This window comes from Archocentrus centrarchus, unplaced genomic scaffold (genome assembly GCF_007364275.1).
Source record: "Archocentrus centrarchus isolate MPI-CPG fArcCen1 unplaced genomic scaffold, fArcCen1 scaffold_30_ctg1, whole genome shotgun sequence".
Taxonomy (NCBI): Eukaryota; Metazoa; Chordata; class Actinopteri; order Cichliformes; family Cichlidae; genus Archocentrus; species Archocentrus centrarchus.
The window spans coordinates 2,591,371-2,608,199 of NW_022060259.1; the positions used below are offsets into that span (position 1 = coordinate 2,591,371).

The 16,829-nt window shown below is 45.2% G+C and overlaps 1 protein-coding gene across 1 annotated transcript in view; it reads left to right on the forward strand.

Moving 5' to 3' along the window:
• Positions 1–16,829, forward strand: part of LOC115776282 (scavenger receptor cysteine-rich type 1 protein M160-like) — an 81,432-nt gene that overhangs the window by 49,232 nt on the left and 15,371 nt on the right. Inside the window, exon 10 of the mRNA XM_030723898.1 lies at positions 6,540–6,827. Within this exon, the coding sequence (XP_030579758.1) occupies positions 6,540–6,827 (288 nt within the window). The remainder of the gene's footprint in view (positions 1–6,539; positions 6,828–16,829) is intronic.

Here is a 16,829-nt window from a genome sequence, read left to right on the forward strand (position 1 = left end):
GAGGTAGAGACGCTGTCTGGCCTTCTTCACAGTGATGTTTATGTGATGAGTCCAGGACAGGTCCTGTGAGATGGTCACTCCCAGGTATTTGAAAGTGTCCACTCTTTCCACCTCAGCACCACTGATGACAAGTGGATGGTAGTCCCTCTGCTGCTTCCTGCTGAAGTCCACGATCAGTTCCTTCGTTTTGCTGACGTTGAGCAGGAGGTGGTTCTCCTGGCACCAGTTCTCCAGGCAGGAGACCTCTCTCCTGTAGGCTGTCTCCTCATTGTGAGAGATTAGTCCCACAACAGCAGTGTCGTCAGCAAACTTGATGATGACGTTGGACTCTGACGTGGCCTCGCAGTCATGGGTGTACAGTGAGTACAGCAGAGGGCTGAGCACACAGCCTTGGGGGGATCCAGTGTTGAGGGTGAGGGAGGATGAGGTGAGGTGACCCACTCGTACCACCTGTGGTCTGCTGGTCAGGAAGCTGTGAACCCACCTGCACAGGGATGGGCCCAGGCCCAGGTCCAGCAGCTTAGAGACCAGCCTGGAGGGAACTATGGTGTTGAATGCTGAGCTGTAATCTACAAACAGCACTCTCACATAGTTCCCCTTACCAGTGTCTATGTGTGAAAGGGTCTTGTGGAGAAGGAAGGATATGGCGTCATCTGTGGATCTGTCTGGCCGGTATGCAAACTGTAGTGGGTCGAGGGTGGTGGGCAGTGAGGAGGTGATGAATGTCTTGATGAGTCTCTCAAAACACTTCATCACCACAGAGGTGAGCGCTATGGGCCTGAAGTCATTGGGGCTGCTGGGGTGTGGTTTCTTTGGGACAGGGACTATGATGGACTTTTTAAAGCAGGTGGGAATCACACACAGTTTCAGTGAGAGGTTGAATATCAGTGTAAACACAGGTGCCAGCTGGTCAGCGCAGGTCTTAAGGACACGTCCACTAATACCGTCTGGTCCAGCCGCTTTCCTGGTGTTTACACGTCTAAACGCCCTCCTCACGTCGCGCTCCGTCACAGTGAGTGTCTCCGCCCCTCCGGCCGGGAGCGCAGCGGGCTGTCGGCTTCCCGACTCAAAGCGCGCAAAGAAGATGTTGAGTTCATCAGCCAGAGAAGCGTCGGCACTCACCGGGTGTGTGTGTGGTGCTTTGTAGTCCGTGATGGTGCGTAGTCCCTGCCACAGTCCCCTGGAGTCAGACTGTTGTAGTTGCTGTTCCAGTCTGCGGCCGTAGCGATGTTTAGCCTCTTTCACCGCTCTGCGGACGTTGTATGATGCAACCTTGTAGTCCTCCATGTTCCCAGAGGCGAGGCCGGAGTTGTAGGCAACGGTGCGGGACCTCAGGGCGTCGCGGACAGATTTATCCACCCACGGCTTCTGGTTGGGAAAAGTCCTGATGGTCCTCCTAAGTGAGGTGTCATCAACAACTTTCCCAATAAATCCCACGACAGTTTCCGTAAACTACTCGATGTCTCCGCCCGCGCTGCTGCGAAACATGTCCCAGTCGGTTGAATCCAACGCACCCTGCAGAGCGGTCTCTGTTTGATCAGACCACCGTGTCACTTCTCTCATAGCAGGGGGTTCCTGCCTGAGCCGTTGTTTGTATTTCGGCATGAGAAGGACAGCGGTGTGGTCAGACTTCCCAAAAGGCGGAAGAGGCTTTGCTTTGTAGCCCTCTTTGAATGCAGAGTAGCAGTGGTCTAGGGTCCTCTCTCCTCTGGTGGGGCAGTCGATGTGTTGAATCAATTCCGTATCACCTTTTTCAAGTTTGCACTGTTAAAGTCCCCGGCTACGATGAGAGCCGCATCACGCTGGTTAGCCTGACAGGTGGAAATAGCCTCATGTAGCTCGGATAGTGCAGTGTTTGTGTCCGCCTGAGGTGGAATATAGACGGCGCTGAAGATGACCGAAGTGAACTCGCGGGGCAGGTAGTGGGGACGGCATTTCAGGGTTAGGAGCTCCAGGTTAGGTGAACATGATTGTTTCAGAGGGACAACATTCCTACTGTCACACCAGTTGTTATTAATCATTAGGCACACACCTCCTCCTCTTGATTTTCCAGACTCACTCGTTCTGTCCGTGCGATGAACACTGAAGAACTCCGACGGCTGTACGGCGTGGTCCGGTATGAGGGGGGTCAGCCATGTCTCCGTGAGACAGATGATGTTGCAGTCCCTTATGTCCCTCTGAAACTGTATCCTGGCCCTGAGTTCGTCCAGCTTGTTATCCAGTGACTGGACATTAGCCAACAGGATGCTCGGCAGTGGCGTTTGGTGCGCTCTGCGCCTCAGCCTCTCTCTTACGCCGGCTCTTTTCCCTCGGGGCCTTGTCCGTGACCTGGGTGCTCCGCGCCCTCCTTTGTTTGAGCTGGCCCACTGGAAACGCAGTATCTCCTGAGGCCAAGTCGGGTCGGGAGAAAAAGGTGTCAGAATACAGCCAGAGTGCTGTATTCTGATATTAAAAAGAGTCTGTCTGTCATACGTGATATGACACAGAGCAGGCGGAATTATAAAGTCCAAAATTAGAGCTAAACCTAATATATACAAACAAAGCGTAGGAGCAGGTACGACGGCTGCTGACCTCACCGGCGCCATCTTGAAAATAGGGTTCCATCTATAAAGCAGACAATCACCTCCTTAGGTTATTGTGTCAAGCCACGAGTCTTTATTTTATTTTTATAGAATAGAATAGAATAGAATAGAATAGAATAGAATAGAATGCCTTTATTGTCATTATACAGAATGTACAATGAGATTGGGGGGCCACTCCTGTTCAGTGCCATGCTGTAGAAAGTCACACTTCCTAAAATATAAAATAGAACTTCTAAAAGTATACATAAAATAAAACAATGTATAAAAATATAAACATTGTAAAAAATAAAATAAGTATATACATATAACTAGTGGATCAATATTGGATATTACACAATATAAGAGTGATAGATGTTGTTCAGTATAAATGATATAATATTGCACAGAGATGTGGGTGTTGTACAGTTACAGTGTGTGAGCTCAGGGTGGTGATTGCTTTCGCGAAGAAACTTGAGTCTGTTTGTTCTCCCTGTTTATTCCCATATGTTAGTAATAACTTTATTAAATGGTAGATGGAGTAGTTCTTATACTCAAAGCGCTTTATACAACACGTTTGTCTTTACCCATTCACACAAGCACTTCCTTCTACAGCTAAGTGCTTACTATCTAACATTCACACACATTCATGCTCCGACAGTTGCATCAGAGAGCTACTTGGGGTTCAGTAGCTTATTCAAGGATACTTTGACATGCAGACTGGAGCAGCCAGGAATCAAACCACCAACCTTTCAATTAGTAGATGACCTGCTCTACCTCCTGAGCCACAGCCACCACAATAATAATTATAATTGTTGTGTCTGTGTTATTACTCTTGTGACCGACTCCAGCTGTGCAGACAAAATCCAAACACTCAGGAAAAGCTGAACATGTGACGTGTCAGTGCAGCAAGAGCACTTCCTTTTCAGGATTTTTTAAAAAAGAATCAGACCCGCCTCTTTCTGCAGGCAGATATTTACTGAGCACAGCACATGTGATGATCAGAGCAGTGAGCAGACAGAGAGAAGTCTACCTGGACATGGATCACCTGCTGGTGCTGCTGTTGCTGTGGAGCTCAGGTAAGACTCTGGTTTAAAGAGTTGCTCAAAGAATTCACTGATTTGATTGGATGTTTTCGCTTACTCAGACCTGCTGTGTGCACGCTGAGAAAATCAAATATATGCAAATATATCAGTAACACAAATATGAATGATCTCAGGGTCATCTTGGTGTAGATTAAAGTTTCAGTTACTGTATGAACGCTGAGCCAAAATCATCACTCTGATATCCCAGATGAGAAGGGGACTAGTGCAAAGCAGCTTGATGGCTCCAACAAGACCAGGACACATTTCCAATGCTGCTGCTAGAATCCTAACAGGAATGGGTTACTGCAACTCTTAGATCTGTGCTGCAGCTTCCATTTATATACACTTAAGCTCAACAGAAGCACAATCAGAAAAAGCTTTACCCACCTCTATAAAATCTCATTTTGTGGATATTTGATTTGAGCAGAGCAAAATAAACGCCTAAAACTGCAACTCTTCATTTTCTCTCTCTTAAATTGAGTTCTGTTGACACAAGAAAACAATCATTTGTTCAAATTTCTCACACATCTCCTAAAGCACAACAAGAAATGGTGTTTCTTTGACCGAAGGAAACAAACTGTTCTGAAGGAGTTCACATATTAACTTTACGATAGTTTGAACATACATGCCGTTTATGTCTTTGGTTAAACCCATTTTGACTTCAGAGCTGCAGTAATTCTTCATGGTACAGATTCAACGGGGTGCTGGAAATAATCCTCAGAGATTTTGGTCCATTTGACATGACAGCATCGCACAGTTGCTGCAGCCATGATGAGAATCTCCTGTTCACCACATCCCAAAGATGCTCTGCTCTCTCACCTTCCTTTTATTTCTAGCTAACTGATCATGTGCAGAGGAATGATTTATGTGAAGAGTTTCAGTCAGGATTCAGAATTCATCACAGTGCAGAAACAGCATTAGTGAAGGCTACAAATGATCTTCTTATGGCCTTGAAGTGACTGTTGTTGTGATTTGGCCCTATGTAAATAAAACTGAACTGATCTGAACTGAATAGAAACGCCTATAAGTAGCTGAAACAGCTGGGCCCAGTAACGGCTTTTAAGTAATGCCTGATTGTTCATATTTAAGATCGGGTACACTATGGACGTAAAAGAATGGACATGGTCAGCATCAATACTCAGGTTGGCTGTGGTGTTAAACCAATGCTCTGTTGGTACCAAGGAGCCCAAACTGTCCCAAGAAAATATTCCCCACACCATTACACCACCTCCAGACTGAACCACTGATACAAGGCAGGATGGATCCATGCATTCATGTTGTTTACACCAAATTCTGACTCAACCATCTGAATGCTGCAGAAGAAATCATCAGGCCAGGCAACATTTTTCATTTGTTGCCCACTTTATGGTGAACCCATATGAAATGTAGCCTCAGTTTCCTGTTCTTGCTGAAGCAGAAGTACAGTGCAGTTTTTCTTGTTGCACAAGAACAACACTGAACTCCTCTACAAAATAATTTCCTTAATCAGCTCATACATGCACCAAAAAGGAAACAGCTGGAGATGGCCCTTAAAGCCCCAAACCTTTCATTTGTATTAAAACAGAGTTCATGTTTCTTTTTTTTAGGTTTGTTTGATGTTGTATGAATTTGATATGCGTATGTGTGCATAATTTAAAATAATTTGTCAAAATAAAAGTCTATATAGATGATTGTTCATCTTCCACACACTCTTATGTTCACTACCATTAGCTCAGTAGAGAAAACCAGACTTTAATAAGCAGACATTAATAAGACAGTTGATAAAAACAGTAACAGTAGGAGACAAGCAGCTTAAACGAGGCTGAGTGATGAGGGGATAAAATTAAAACATTTCTCTTTTTTCCCATTGGCTCTGTTACATGTTAAAAATGAATGATAACATTTTGATTTGAATGGAAACTTTTATTTTTATTTATTTACATCTTCTCATTTCTTTTTAGTTCTAAAGCACTTTGAATAATCTCAACACACTGACATTGCACGCACGCACACGCACGCGCGCACGCGAGAGATGGCACACACACACACATGCTCATATCTGATGATCAAAGGAAAATAACAGTTTTCCTTTAAGCCAACATCGACCTCTGACTGTGAGTGATGGAGGTGATGCAGCCATATAACACAGAGGAGAAGGCGACTCTTATCTCTCTCAGATTCACTGCAGGGAATTCAATTCAAGTAGCACAGCTGAAAACATGCTGAGAGCGCCCTCTTCTGGATGTTTGGAGGTCTCACGAGGGGGTCAATTCCCACCCCCTGGATGGATGTGAATGTGCTCAGAAAGCATGTGTACTTCTTTAGACTCAAAGAAAGGTTATTGTGCTGCAGTTTTACTCTGATGTGCTAGAAAATAAAATGACAGATTCTCAGATTCATGATTCTGTCTGACTGCATTGCTCCTATTATTAATTCCACTCATGACCATTTAAAATGCACTGTTCATTCCACACATGTAGTTTGCACTCATTGATCTGGCACGTGCACGAAGTTAAAGCTTGCAGTTCAGATGTGCTCAGGTACGAGGATTTGTATTCTATCAGAGGGTGTAGTTTACTCCACCTGCCTTTCTCCTCTTTCTTCTAAGCTTGGGTCGTCTTTCTTCATCCCTGCCAGCACTGAATGAATTTACTCAGCTGTTTCTGTGCTGCTAGAAAATGTTTGACAGCAGAACCTCAAAGAGTTTGTTCTTCTTGGGCTGAGCTTCGATCAAAGTCCTGCTTCATGCTGATGGTTTCCTTGATTTTCTCTTCAGGAGTCCGAGCTGAAGGGAAACACAATTCAGCAGGTAAACAGAGACCTCTGAGAAAAATAAAGACTCTGCATCAGCAGGAAAGTCTGACTTTAATCTTTGTAAATTCATTTCTTTACTGATGACTCTCTGCTTTCTGTTCAGAGTTTGATGATGTCAGGTTGGTGGGAGGAGTCAGTCGCTGTGCAGGTATACTGGAGGTGAAACATCTGGAAGAATGGAGACAAGTGGATTTCTTTAACTGGACCCTGAAGGCAGCAGCTGTTGTCTGTGCACATCTGCACTGTGGCTCTGCTCTTACTTATAAATGGAGAGTACAGAACGACACATCTGTGTGGAAGATTAAACCAGATTGTGTTGAGTCTGGATCTAGTCTGATGGAGTGTGCAACATCAGATTATTCTACTGTACTCCTGCATCTCACCTGTTCAGGTGAGCCCATTAGTGACATAATCTGTGTAACATCATGTTGACCGGGTTGACACCTACACCTACATACGCTTTCTTAGCTGATGGTTTCCAGTTTCCTACTGGCCACAACTTTCAGCTCATCAGTTTCTCCTTCACCCTGAGCAGTTCTTTAAATGGTGATGGTTATATCTTTGGGTTTTATTCAGGTTAATTAGTCTTGAAGGAACAATTCAATTCAGTTCAATTTTATTTGTATAGTGGCAAATCACAACAAACTATGGCTTCAAGGTGCTTTATACTGTATGGACCCCACAGTAATTACAGAGAAAACCCAACAGTCAAAACGACCCCTTATGAGCAGCACTTGGTGACAGTGGGAAGGAAAAACTGACTTTTAACTGGAAGAAACCTCCAGCAGTTCCAGGCTCAGGGAGGGGGAGCTGAGGGGAGAGAGACAGAGATTAATAATAACTAATGATTAAATACAGAGTGGGGTATAAACAGAGCTAAAAGAGGTGAATGAAAAAAGACACTCAGTGCATCATTGGAACCCCCCAGCAGCCTAGGCCTACGGCAGCATAACTAAGGGATGGTTCGGGGTCACCTGATCCAGCCCTAACTATAAGCTTGATCATAAAGGAAAGTTTTAAGCCTAATCTTAAAAATAGAGAGGGTGTCTGTCTCCCGAATCCAAGCTGGGAGCTGGTTCCACAGAAGAGGGGCCTGAAAGCTGAAGGCTCTGCCTCCCATTCTACTCTTAAGTATCCGAGGAACCACAAGTAAGCCAGCAGTCTGAGAGCGAAGTGCTCTGTTGGGGTGATATGGTACTATGAGGTCTTTGAGATAAGATGGGGCCTGATTATTCAAGACCTTGTATGTGAGGAGAAGGATTTTAAATTCTATTCTAGATTTAACAGGGAGCCAATGAAGAGAAGCCAATATGGGAGAAATCTGCTCTCTCTTTCTAGTCCCTGTCAGTACTCTAGCTGCAGCATTTTGGATCAGCTGAAGGCTTTTCAGGGAGCTTTTAGGACAGCCTGATAATAATGAATTACAATAATCCAGCCTAGAAGTAATAAATGCATGAATGAGCTTTTCAGCATCACTCTGAGAAAGGATGTTTCTAATTTTAGAAATATTGCGCAAATGCAAAAAAGCGGTCCTACATATTTGTTTAATATGTGCATTGAAGGACATATCCTGGTCAAAAATGACTCCAAGATTTCTCACAGTGTTACTGGAGGCCAAAGTAATGCCATCCAGAGTAAGTATCTGGTTAGACACCATGTTTCTAAGATTTGTGGGGCCGAGAACAAGAATTTCAGTTTTATCTGAATTTAGAAGCAGGAAATTAGAGGTCATCCAGGCCTTAATGTCTTTAAGACATTCCTGCAGTTTAACTAATTGATGTGTGTCATCTGGCTTCATTGATAGGTAAAGCTGAGTATCATCTGCATAACAATGAAAATTGATGCAGTGCTTTCTAATAATACTGCCTAAGGGAAGCATGTATAATGTAAATAAAATTGGTCCTAGCACAGAACCCTGTGGAACTCCATAATTAACCTTACTGTCTGAAGAAGACTCCCCATTTACATGAACAAATTGGAGTCTATTAGATAAATATGATTCAAACCACTGCAGTGCAGTACCTTTAATACCTATAGCAAGCTCTAATCTCTGTAATAAAATGATATGGTCAACAGTATCAAAAGCTGCACTGAGGTCCAACAGGACAAGAACAGAGATGAGTCCACTGTCAGAGGCTCTAAGAAGATCATTGGTAACCTTCACTAATGCTGTTTCTGTACTGTGATGAATTCTGAAACCTGACTGAAACTCTTCAAATAAACCGTTCCTCTGCAGATGATCAGTTAGCTGTTTTTACAACTACTCTTTCAAGAGTCTTTGAGAGAAAAGGAAGGTTGGAGATTGACCTATAATTAGCTAAGACAGCTGGGTCAAGTGATGGCTTTTTAAGTAGAGGTTTAATTACAGCCACCTTGAAGGTCTGTGGTACATAGCCAACTAATAAAGACTGATTGATCATTTTTAAGATTGAAGCATCAATAATTGGAAAGACTTCTTTGAACAGTCTAGTAGGAATGGGATCTAACAAACATGTTGCTGGTTTGGAGGAAGTAACTATTGAAGTTAACTCTGAAAGATCAACTGGAGCAAAAGAGTCAAAACAAATACCAGCAGTGCTGAAAGCAGCCGAACATGAAGAATAATCTTTGAGATGGTTATGAATAATTTTTTCTCGAATGTCTAAAATTTTATTTGTAAAGAAATCCATGAAGTCACTACTAGTTAACGTGAAAGGAATACTTGGCTCTACAGAGCTCTGACTCTTTGTCAGCCTGGCTACAGTGCTGAAAACAAACCTGGGGTTGTTCTTATTTTCTTCAATTAATGATGAATAGTAAGATGTCCTAGCTTTACGGAGGGCTTTTTTATAGAGCAACAAACTCTTTTTCCAGGCTAAATGAGCATCTTCTAATTTAGTGAGACGCCATTCCCTCTCCAGCTTTCGGGTTATCTGCTTTAAGCTGTGCGTTTGTGAATTATACCACGGAGTCAGGCACTTCTGATTTGAAGCTTTCCTTTTCAGAGGAGCCACAGTATCCAAAGTCATACGCAGTGAGGATGTAAAACTATTGACGAGATAATCGACCTCACTGGGAGCAGAGTTTAGGTAGCTGCTCTGCACTGTGTTGGCACTGAAGAGCATAACAATGAAGGAATTAGATCCTTAAACTTAGTTACAGCACTTTCAGAAAGACTTCTACTGTAATAAAACTTATTCCCCACTGCTGTGTAATCCATTAAAGTAAATGTAAATGTTACTAAGAAATGATCAGACAGGAGGGGGCTTTCAGGGAATACTGTTAAGTCTTCAGTTTCTATGCCATATGTCAGGACCAGGGTTATAATAGTTTTGGATTTTACATTATAGTTTAGTTTTAGTTAGTTTTTACTTTTTTTTCTTTAATTCAGTTAGTTTTAATTAGTTTTCAGAGTGGATTTTCTCGTTTTTATTAGTTTTTATTTTTGGTTTCATGCTTAGTTTTAGTTAGTTTCAGTTAGTTTCAGTATTAGTTTTAGTATTTTCATACCTAATCAGGTGCAAGATTCAAGGCGCAAAAGTGACTATTGTGTAATGAAAACTTGACAAAAGATACAGTTTAAAGAAATATATTCAACAACCAACTGTTCACAAGACATGCTAAATGTGTGTAATATTAAGGACACACATGAACATCAACAGGGAGAAACAAAGAAAAACATGAACTCCCAAACTCAATAAATTCTACAATAAACTCCACAATAAAGTTCAGCATCAGTGCAGTAGATTAACAACAGCTACATGTGGTGTTTGACAAAAACAAACTCTTTGAAGGAGTCAAAGCTCAAATCCAGCTGCATCCTGATGTTCTCACCACCTGAAGCTGCTTCTGTTTTGGAGCTAGCTTGGTTAGATGCTCGCTAATTAAACCTGCAGGGTCTTTGCGGCCTCTGTACACAACCTACGGAACTTGCCGACCTCATGTCCACATTTATGCTTGTGTAGCTGGATTGTGTGTGTTAATTACCTTGTGGTCGTGTGCAGGTGTTTGTACTCAAAGAACCTCCATACGGGACTCTGCCTCTTTCTCGGCAGACCGCAGCCATTACTTTGCAAACCAGCGCGGTGAGCGCACGCACATGCGCACTCACACACACAGTTGTCCTATGGCGCTCCCAGCTTAAACTCGGAGAGCGGAAAAAATGATTTCATATCAATCCACAAGGCTTAAAAAAAAAAAAAAAACAAGTAAATGAAAGTCAGCTTATCGATAATTTCAGTTAGTTTTAGTTAGTTTTGTAAACTCACAATTCAGTTTTAATTAGTTATCGTTTTTTCCTTTTAATTATAGTTTTTATTTATTTCAGTTAACGACAATGTTTTTTCAATTTCAGTTTTCGTTATTTCGTTCGTTTTCGTTAACTATAATAACCCTGGTCAGGACAAGATCCAGAGTATGATTAAAGTGGTGGGTGGGCTCCTTTACATTTTGAGAGAAGCCAATTGAATCTAACAATAGATTAAATGCAGTGTTGAGGCTGTCATTCTCAGCATCTACATGGATGTTAAAATCACCCACTATAATTATTTTATCTGAACTGAGCACTAAATCAGATAAAAAGTCTGAGAAATCAGACAGAAACTCTGAGTAAGGACCAGGTGGACGATAGATAATAACAAATAAAACAGGTTTTTGATTTTCCCAATTAGGATGGACAAGACTAAGAGTCAGGCTTTCAAAAGAATGAAAACTTTGTCTGGGTCTTTGATTAATTAATAAGCTGGAATTGAAGATTGCAGCTAATCCTCCTCCTCGACCTGTGCTTCGAGCATTCTGACAGTTACTGTGACTCGGGGGTGTTGATTCATTTAAACTAACATATTCATCCTGCTGTAACCAGGTTTCTGTAAGGCAGCATAAATCAATACGTTGATCAATTATTAAATCATTTACTAATAGGGACTTGGAAGAGAGAGACCTAATGTTTAACAATCCACATTTAATTGTTTTATTTTTTGGTGCAGTTGATGAAGCTGTATTATTTATTGTTTTTGAATTTTTATGCTTAAATAGCTTTTTGCTGATTTTAGCTTTGGTTTTTGGTGGTCTGGGAGCAGGCACCGACTCTATGGGGATGGGGTTTTGGGGGGATGGCAGGAGGAGAGAAGCTGCAGAGAGGCGTGTAAGACCGCAACTCTGCTTCCTGGTCTCAACCCTGGGTAGTCAGTTTTTAGGAGGGTTAATAAATTTGGCCAGATTTCTAGAAATGAGAGCTGCTCCATCCAAAGTGGGATGGATGCCGTCTCTCCTAACAAGACCAGGTTTTCCCCAGAAACTTTGCCAATTATCTATGAAGCCCACGTCATTTTTTGGACACCACTCAGACAGCCAGCGATTCAAGGAGAACATGCGGCTAAACATGTCGCTCCTGGTCTGATTGGGGAGGGGCCCAGAGAAAACTACAGAGTCCGACATCGTTTTTGCAAAGTTACACACCGAGTCAATATTAATTTTAGTGACCTCCGATTGGGGTAACCGGGTGTCATTACTGCCGACGTGAATAACGATCTTACCAAATCTACGATTAGCCTTAGCCAGCAGTTTCAAATTTCCATGAATGTCGCCTGCTCTGGCCCCTGGAAGACATTTGACTATGGTCGCCGGTGTCTCTAGCTTCACGTTTCTCAAAACAGAGTCACCAATAACCAGAGTTTGTTCCTCGGCGGGTGTGTCGCCGAGTGGAGAAAAACGGTTAGAGACGTGAACAGGTTGGTGGTGTACCCGGGGCTTCTGCTTAGGACTACGCTTCCTCCTCACCGTCACCCAGCTGGCCTGTTTTCCCTGCTGCTCGGGATCTGCTGGGGGGGAGCTAACGGCGGCTAAGCTACCATGGTCCGCACCCGCTACAGGGGCCTGGCTAGATGCAGGATTTTCCAGGGTGCGGAGCCGAGTCTCCAGTTCAGAAAGCCTGGCCTCCAGAGCTACAAACAGACTACATTTATTACAAGTACCGTTACTGCTAAAGGAGGCTGAGGAGTAACTAAACATGTGACACCCAGAGCAGGAAAGTGCAGGAGAGACAGGAGAAGAAGCCATGCTGGTAGTGAGTCGGCTAAGGGCTAAGCTACTAGCTGAGCTAAGCTAGCGAATTTCTAAAAACAAATAAAGTGAGTAATGTGAATACAGGTGATTCAGCAAAGAGTATGCTATTTAAAGTAGGTGAAGATTACACTAAAATATGTTATTATCCAGATAAATCGAGTTATACAGATATAACAGCTAACAGACAGCAAAACAGGAACAGGAAGTGATACAATACCGCAGTGAGAGCCAACACCAAGTGACAGTGACACAAAAAAAATGTCTTTAAGACATTCCTGCAGTTTAACTAATTGATGTGTGTCATCTGGCTTCATGGATACATAAAGATGGGTATCATCTGCATAACAATGAAAATGTATGCAATGCTTTCTAATAATACTGCCTAAGGGAAGCATGTATAATGTAAATAGAATTGGTCCTAGCACAGAACCCTGTGGAACTCCATAATTAATCTAATGTCGAAACCTCTGTAGCCCAAAATTGTTATCAAAATTATATAAATTATTACTAACAACTGATGATTCAATTGGAGTCTATGAGATAAATATGATTCAAACCACTGCAGTGCAGTACCTTTAATACCTATAGTATGTTCTAATCTCTGTAATAAAATGTTATGGTCAACAGTATCAAAAGCTGCACTGAGGTCCAACAGGACAAGAACAGAGATGAGTCCACTGTCAGAGGCTCTAAGAAGATCATTGGTAACCTTCACTAATGCTGTTTCTGTACTGTGATGAATTCTGAAACCTGACTGAAACTCTTCAAATAAACCGTTCCTCTGCAGATGACCAGTTAGCTGTTTTACAACTACTCTTTCAAGGATCTTTGAGAGAAAAGGAAGGTTGGAGATTGGCCTATAATTAGCTAAGACAGCTGGGTCAGTGATGGCTTTGATGTTTCAATTACTGCCACCTTAAAAGCCCGTGGTATATTGCTATCTAATAAAGACAGATTGATCATTTTTAAGATTGAAGCATCAGTAAATGGAAAGACTTCTTTGAGCAGTCTAGTAGGAATGGGATCTAATAAATGATCAATTGGTCAAGATGGCGGCGCGCACAGACGCAGCGGCTCACGGCTCTTCATTTCGGTGCTCTTTTTTATGGGGTTCCATTTGTGTCAAAAATAAGTAGAAGTAATATGTGCAGATGTTGTTGCTCTATGTTGTTGCTATGTGTCTTTGGTTGATGTCTATGTGTATGCTGCATATGTGTATGCTGCATAAGTGTTTGCTGCATATGTGTATGCTGCATAAGTGTTTGCTCAATATATATATGTTGCATATGTGTTTGCTGCATATGTGTATGTCTCTAGCTGCTGTTGTGGTTATTACTCACTGCGATCGTGCCAATTCATCTGCAGTAAAGTAGTGTACACCTCGCAGTTGTTTTTGTTGCCCCCTGTTTTTGGTTCATGTAGTTGTCTGCACGTCCTTAACGTCTGTGATTGGTCAATGTCGTTGGTACATGTCGTTGGTCCTTGTCGTTGGTCAGTGTTGTTGTTGCCTGTTCTCTTCGTCATTAATAACTTTTGAAGTAGGTCTTGTCTGATCAAAGTGTTTATTAGATATTACAAAAATGTTGGTCTTTCAATATCGGCGGTTTCGAAATGGTTAGATTTCGACGTCGTATTTTCTTTAGGCATTAATTAGGGCAGCAAAGCAAGAGAAGGGGTCCTGGCGCAAATGGCCTCGGCACAGTCGGAGGGGGCGGGGCAGGGCGCCGGGTAATTTTATAAGCCTAAAACTTTAAAAATAACACCACGGAGTTCAGGCTATTGAAGAAATTAAATATATATATAATGTAGCGATTCTCTTAGTTAGAGAGCGTGTTGATGTTGTGGGATTTCGGACTGTTCGGGAGGTTCGTGAAGGCAGCATGGAGAGAGTTAAAAGACCGAGAGCTTGCCTGTGTGTGTGTGTTGCTGTTCCGCTGTTGTAGTTGTGGTTGGCGTGGCTGTGGCCTACAGCAGCCGTTTTTCTGCTAATAAAGACGACCTTTGTTGTGAATATCGCCGACTGTGGAGGTGTGTTTACAACGTTACATTGGTGTCAGAAGTCAAACTGCTAACCGTCGGCTAGCCCTGCTTCGGCTACCTCAGTTGACAGCCTGCGCTATGGCAGCGCAGCGAGATGTGGCCGGGGCCCGCCCGAAGATCAAGAGAGAGGCTATGGACAGTGACTTTGGGGGCACGCTGGGTCCTGAGGGAGCGGACAGTGCCGGAGAGCGTTTGGCCCGCCTCAGACGGACTGCCAGAGGCCTGGCGGCCGCCGCTGGCTTTAGCCCGTCGACTGCAGGAATATACGCGGGCGCGGAGACGCCCGCCCCGAACAGCGCGGGGCCCGTGCTTGGCGATAGTGGCGCCCGGCCCTGCCAGGCAAATGTGAAAACCCCCAAGTACTCCGGTAAGGCTGACTGGGAGGCCTTCCATGCTCAATTTGAACTGTTAGCGCATGCTGCGGCCTGGTCCGAAGACACTAAAGCACTCCAGCTAGCCTTGTGCCTCACTGACGACGCTTTGGCATGCCTGCTGCTGCTTAGCCCAGCGGAGAGGGGTGACTACAGGGCTCTGGTTGGTGCTCTGCAGCGGCGGTTTGGGCAGTGTGGCCAGCCTGCTGTCCTGCGGTCCGAACTGACGAGTAGACGGAGACAACCGGGTGAGCCGCTTCGCGCTTTGGCTAATGACATTGAGATGCTAGCGAAGAAAGCATATGCCCACATGCCCATCGACGTGCAGAACGAGCTGGCCAGAGACCAGTTCATCCGCGCCATTATCCCTGGTGAGCTGCGCATCCAGACTCAACTTTCCCACCCCCGCAATCTGCACGAGGCCCTGGAGATGGCCTTGGAGAGGGAGGCCGTGGTGGCTTCTGCGGGGTGCGACCATAGCGAGTATGACCCGGTGGTGAGGGCTGCGGTGCCGGAGGCCCCGGGCCAGGGGGTGCCAGCGTGGGCGGCCGAATTGACCGAACTGGTTCGAGGCGTGTCTCTACAATCTTCACGCCGCGGTGCTCGTCCTCGCCGAGACCCTCCTGTTTGCTGGACGTGCGGACAGCTGGGCCACATCAGCGTGCGATGCCCAGACCGTGCCGGTGTTCAGGGAAACGCCTCAGGGCCTGCGTAGGCGGGACGGCGCAGGCCCCCTCTTCTGTGTCCCAATCCGCCGGGGCGCCGGTGGACAGAGCCCAACGGTACAGCTGGGGGTGCGGGGCTCAGCTCCCCCCAGAAGCAGACGACAGCACAGAGTCCGCGAGGGTGGTGGGCTGGACGCGTGCAGGGGATTTTTGTCACATCCCCATCACCCTGGCAGGGGCTCCGTGCACAGCTCTGGTTGACACTGGCTCCACTGCGACCTTGATGAGACCTGACGTGGTGCCGGTAGGAACCCAGTTGGAACCAACTACAGTAAAACTGCGTACAGTGACTGGTGAGTTAGCCCCGATGTTGGGAAAAGGACTGGTCCCTATTCAGGTGGGGGGCCTGGGAGTGAACTTGGAGGTGTGGGTGGCGGCGGTGCAGGACGTTTGCATATTAGGCCTGGACTTTCTGCGGGCCTCACAGAGTGTCTTAGACCTGGGGAATAACACGCTGACCTTTCCAGGGGGCCCCATGGTTGACCTGGTGCGCCCCGCACAGGCCCCGAACCTACACCCGCCAAAGTCGAGAGCAGCGGGGGTGCACCATGAGGCACACCTTCCGCCCCCGATCTACCCCCCTGCACCCCTGTCCCCTGACCCTGATTTAGCCACCGTGGTGGGTTCTCCTGCCTCAGACCAGCACACTGTAATGGGGGAGGGGGATAGACTGGCAGTAGTGAGGGACATATGGACACGTAGCTGCCAAGATTTAGATCATCCACAGCGGGAGGAGCTGTGGCAGGTGCTGCTGGAGTTCAAGGACATTTTTGCTCTGTCAGAAGACGAGGTAGGCTTAACTCACCTCCTGCAGCACGACATTGACACGGGAGATGCACGGCCTGTGAAGTCACGCCCTCGCCGCCTCCCCCTGGCGCATCAGGCTGCGGCTGATAGTGCGATCGGGGAGATGCTCAGGGCTGGCGTCATTGAACCCTCCGACAGCCCCTGGGCCTCGGGGGTTGTGATGGTTAAAAAGAAGAAGAGCCCCAAAATGAGATTCTGTGTCGATTTTAGGCCGTTGAACAGTGTGACTAAGAAAGACTCATACCCGCTGCCCCGCATCGATGAGTGCCTGGATTTGGTTTCCGGCTCTTCCTGGTTCTCCTCGCTGGACCTGCGTAGCGGGTATTGGCAAGTGCCCCTCAGCCCCGCAGCCAGACCAAAGACTGCTTTCAGCACAGGCAGGGGGCTGTGGCAATTCCGTGTTCTCTG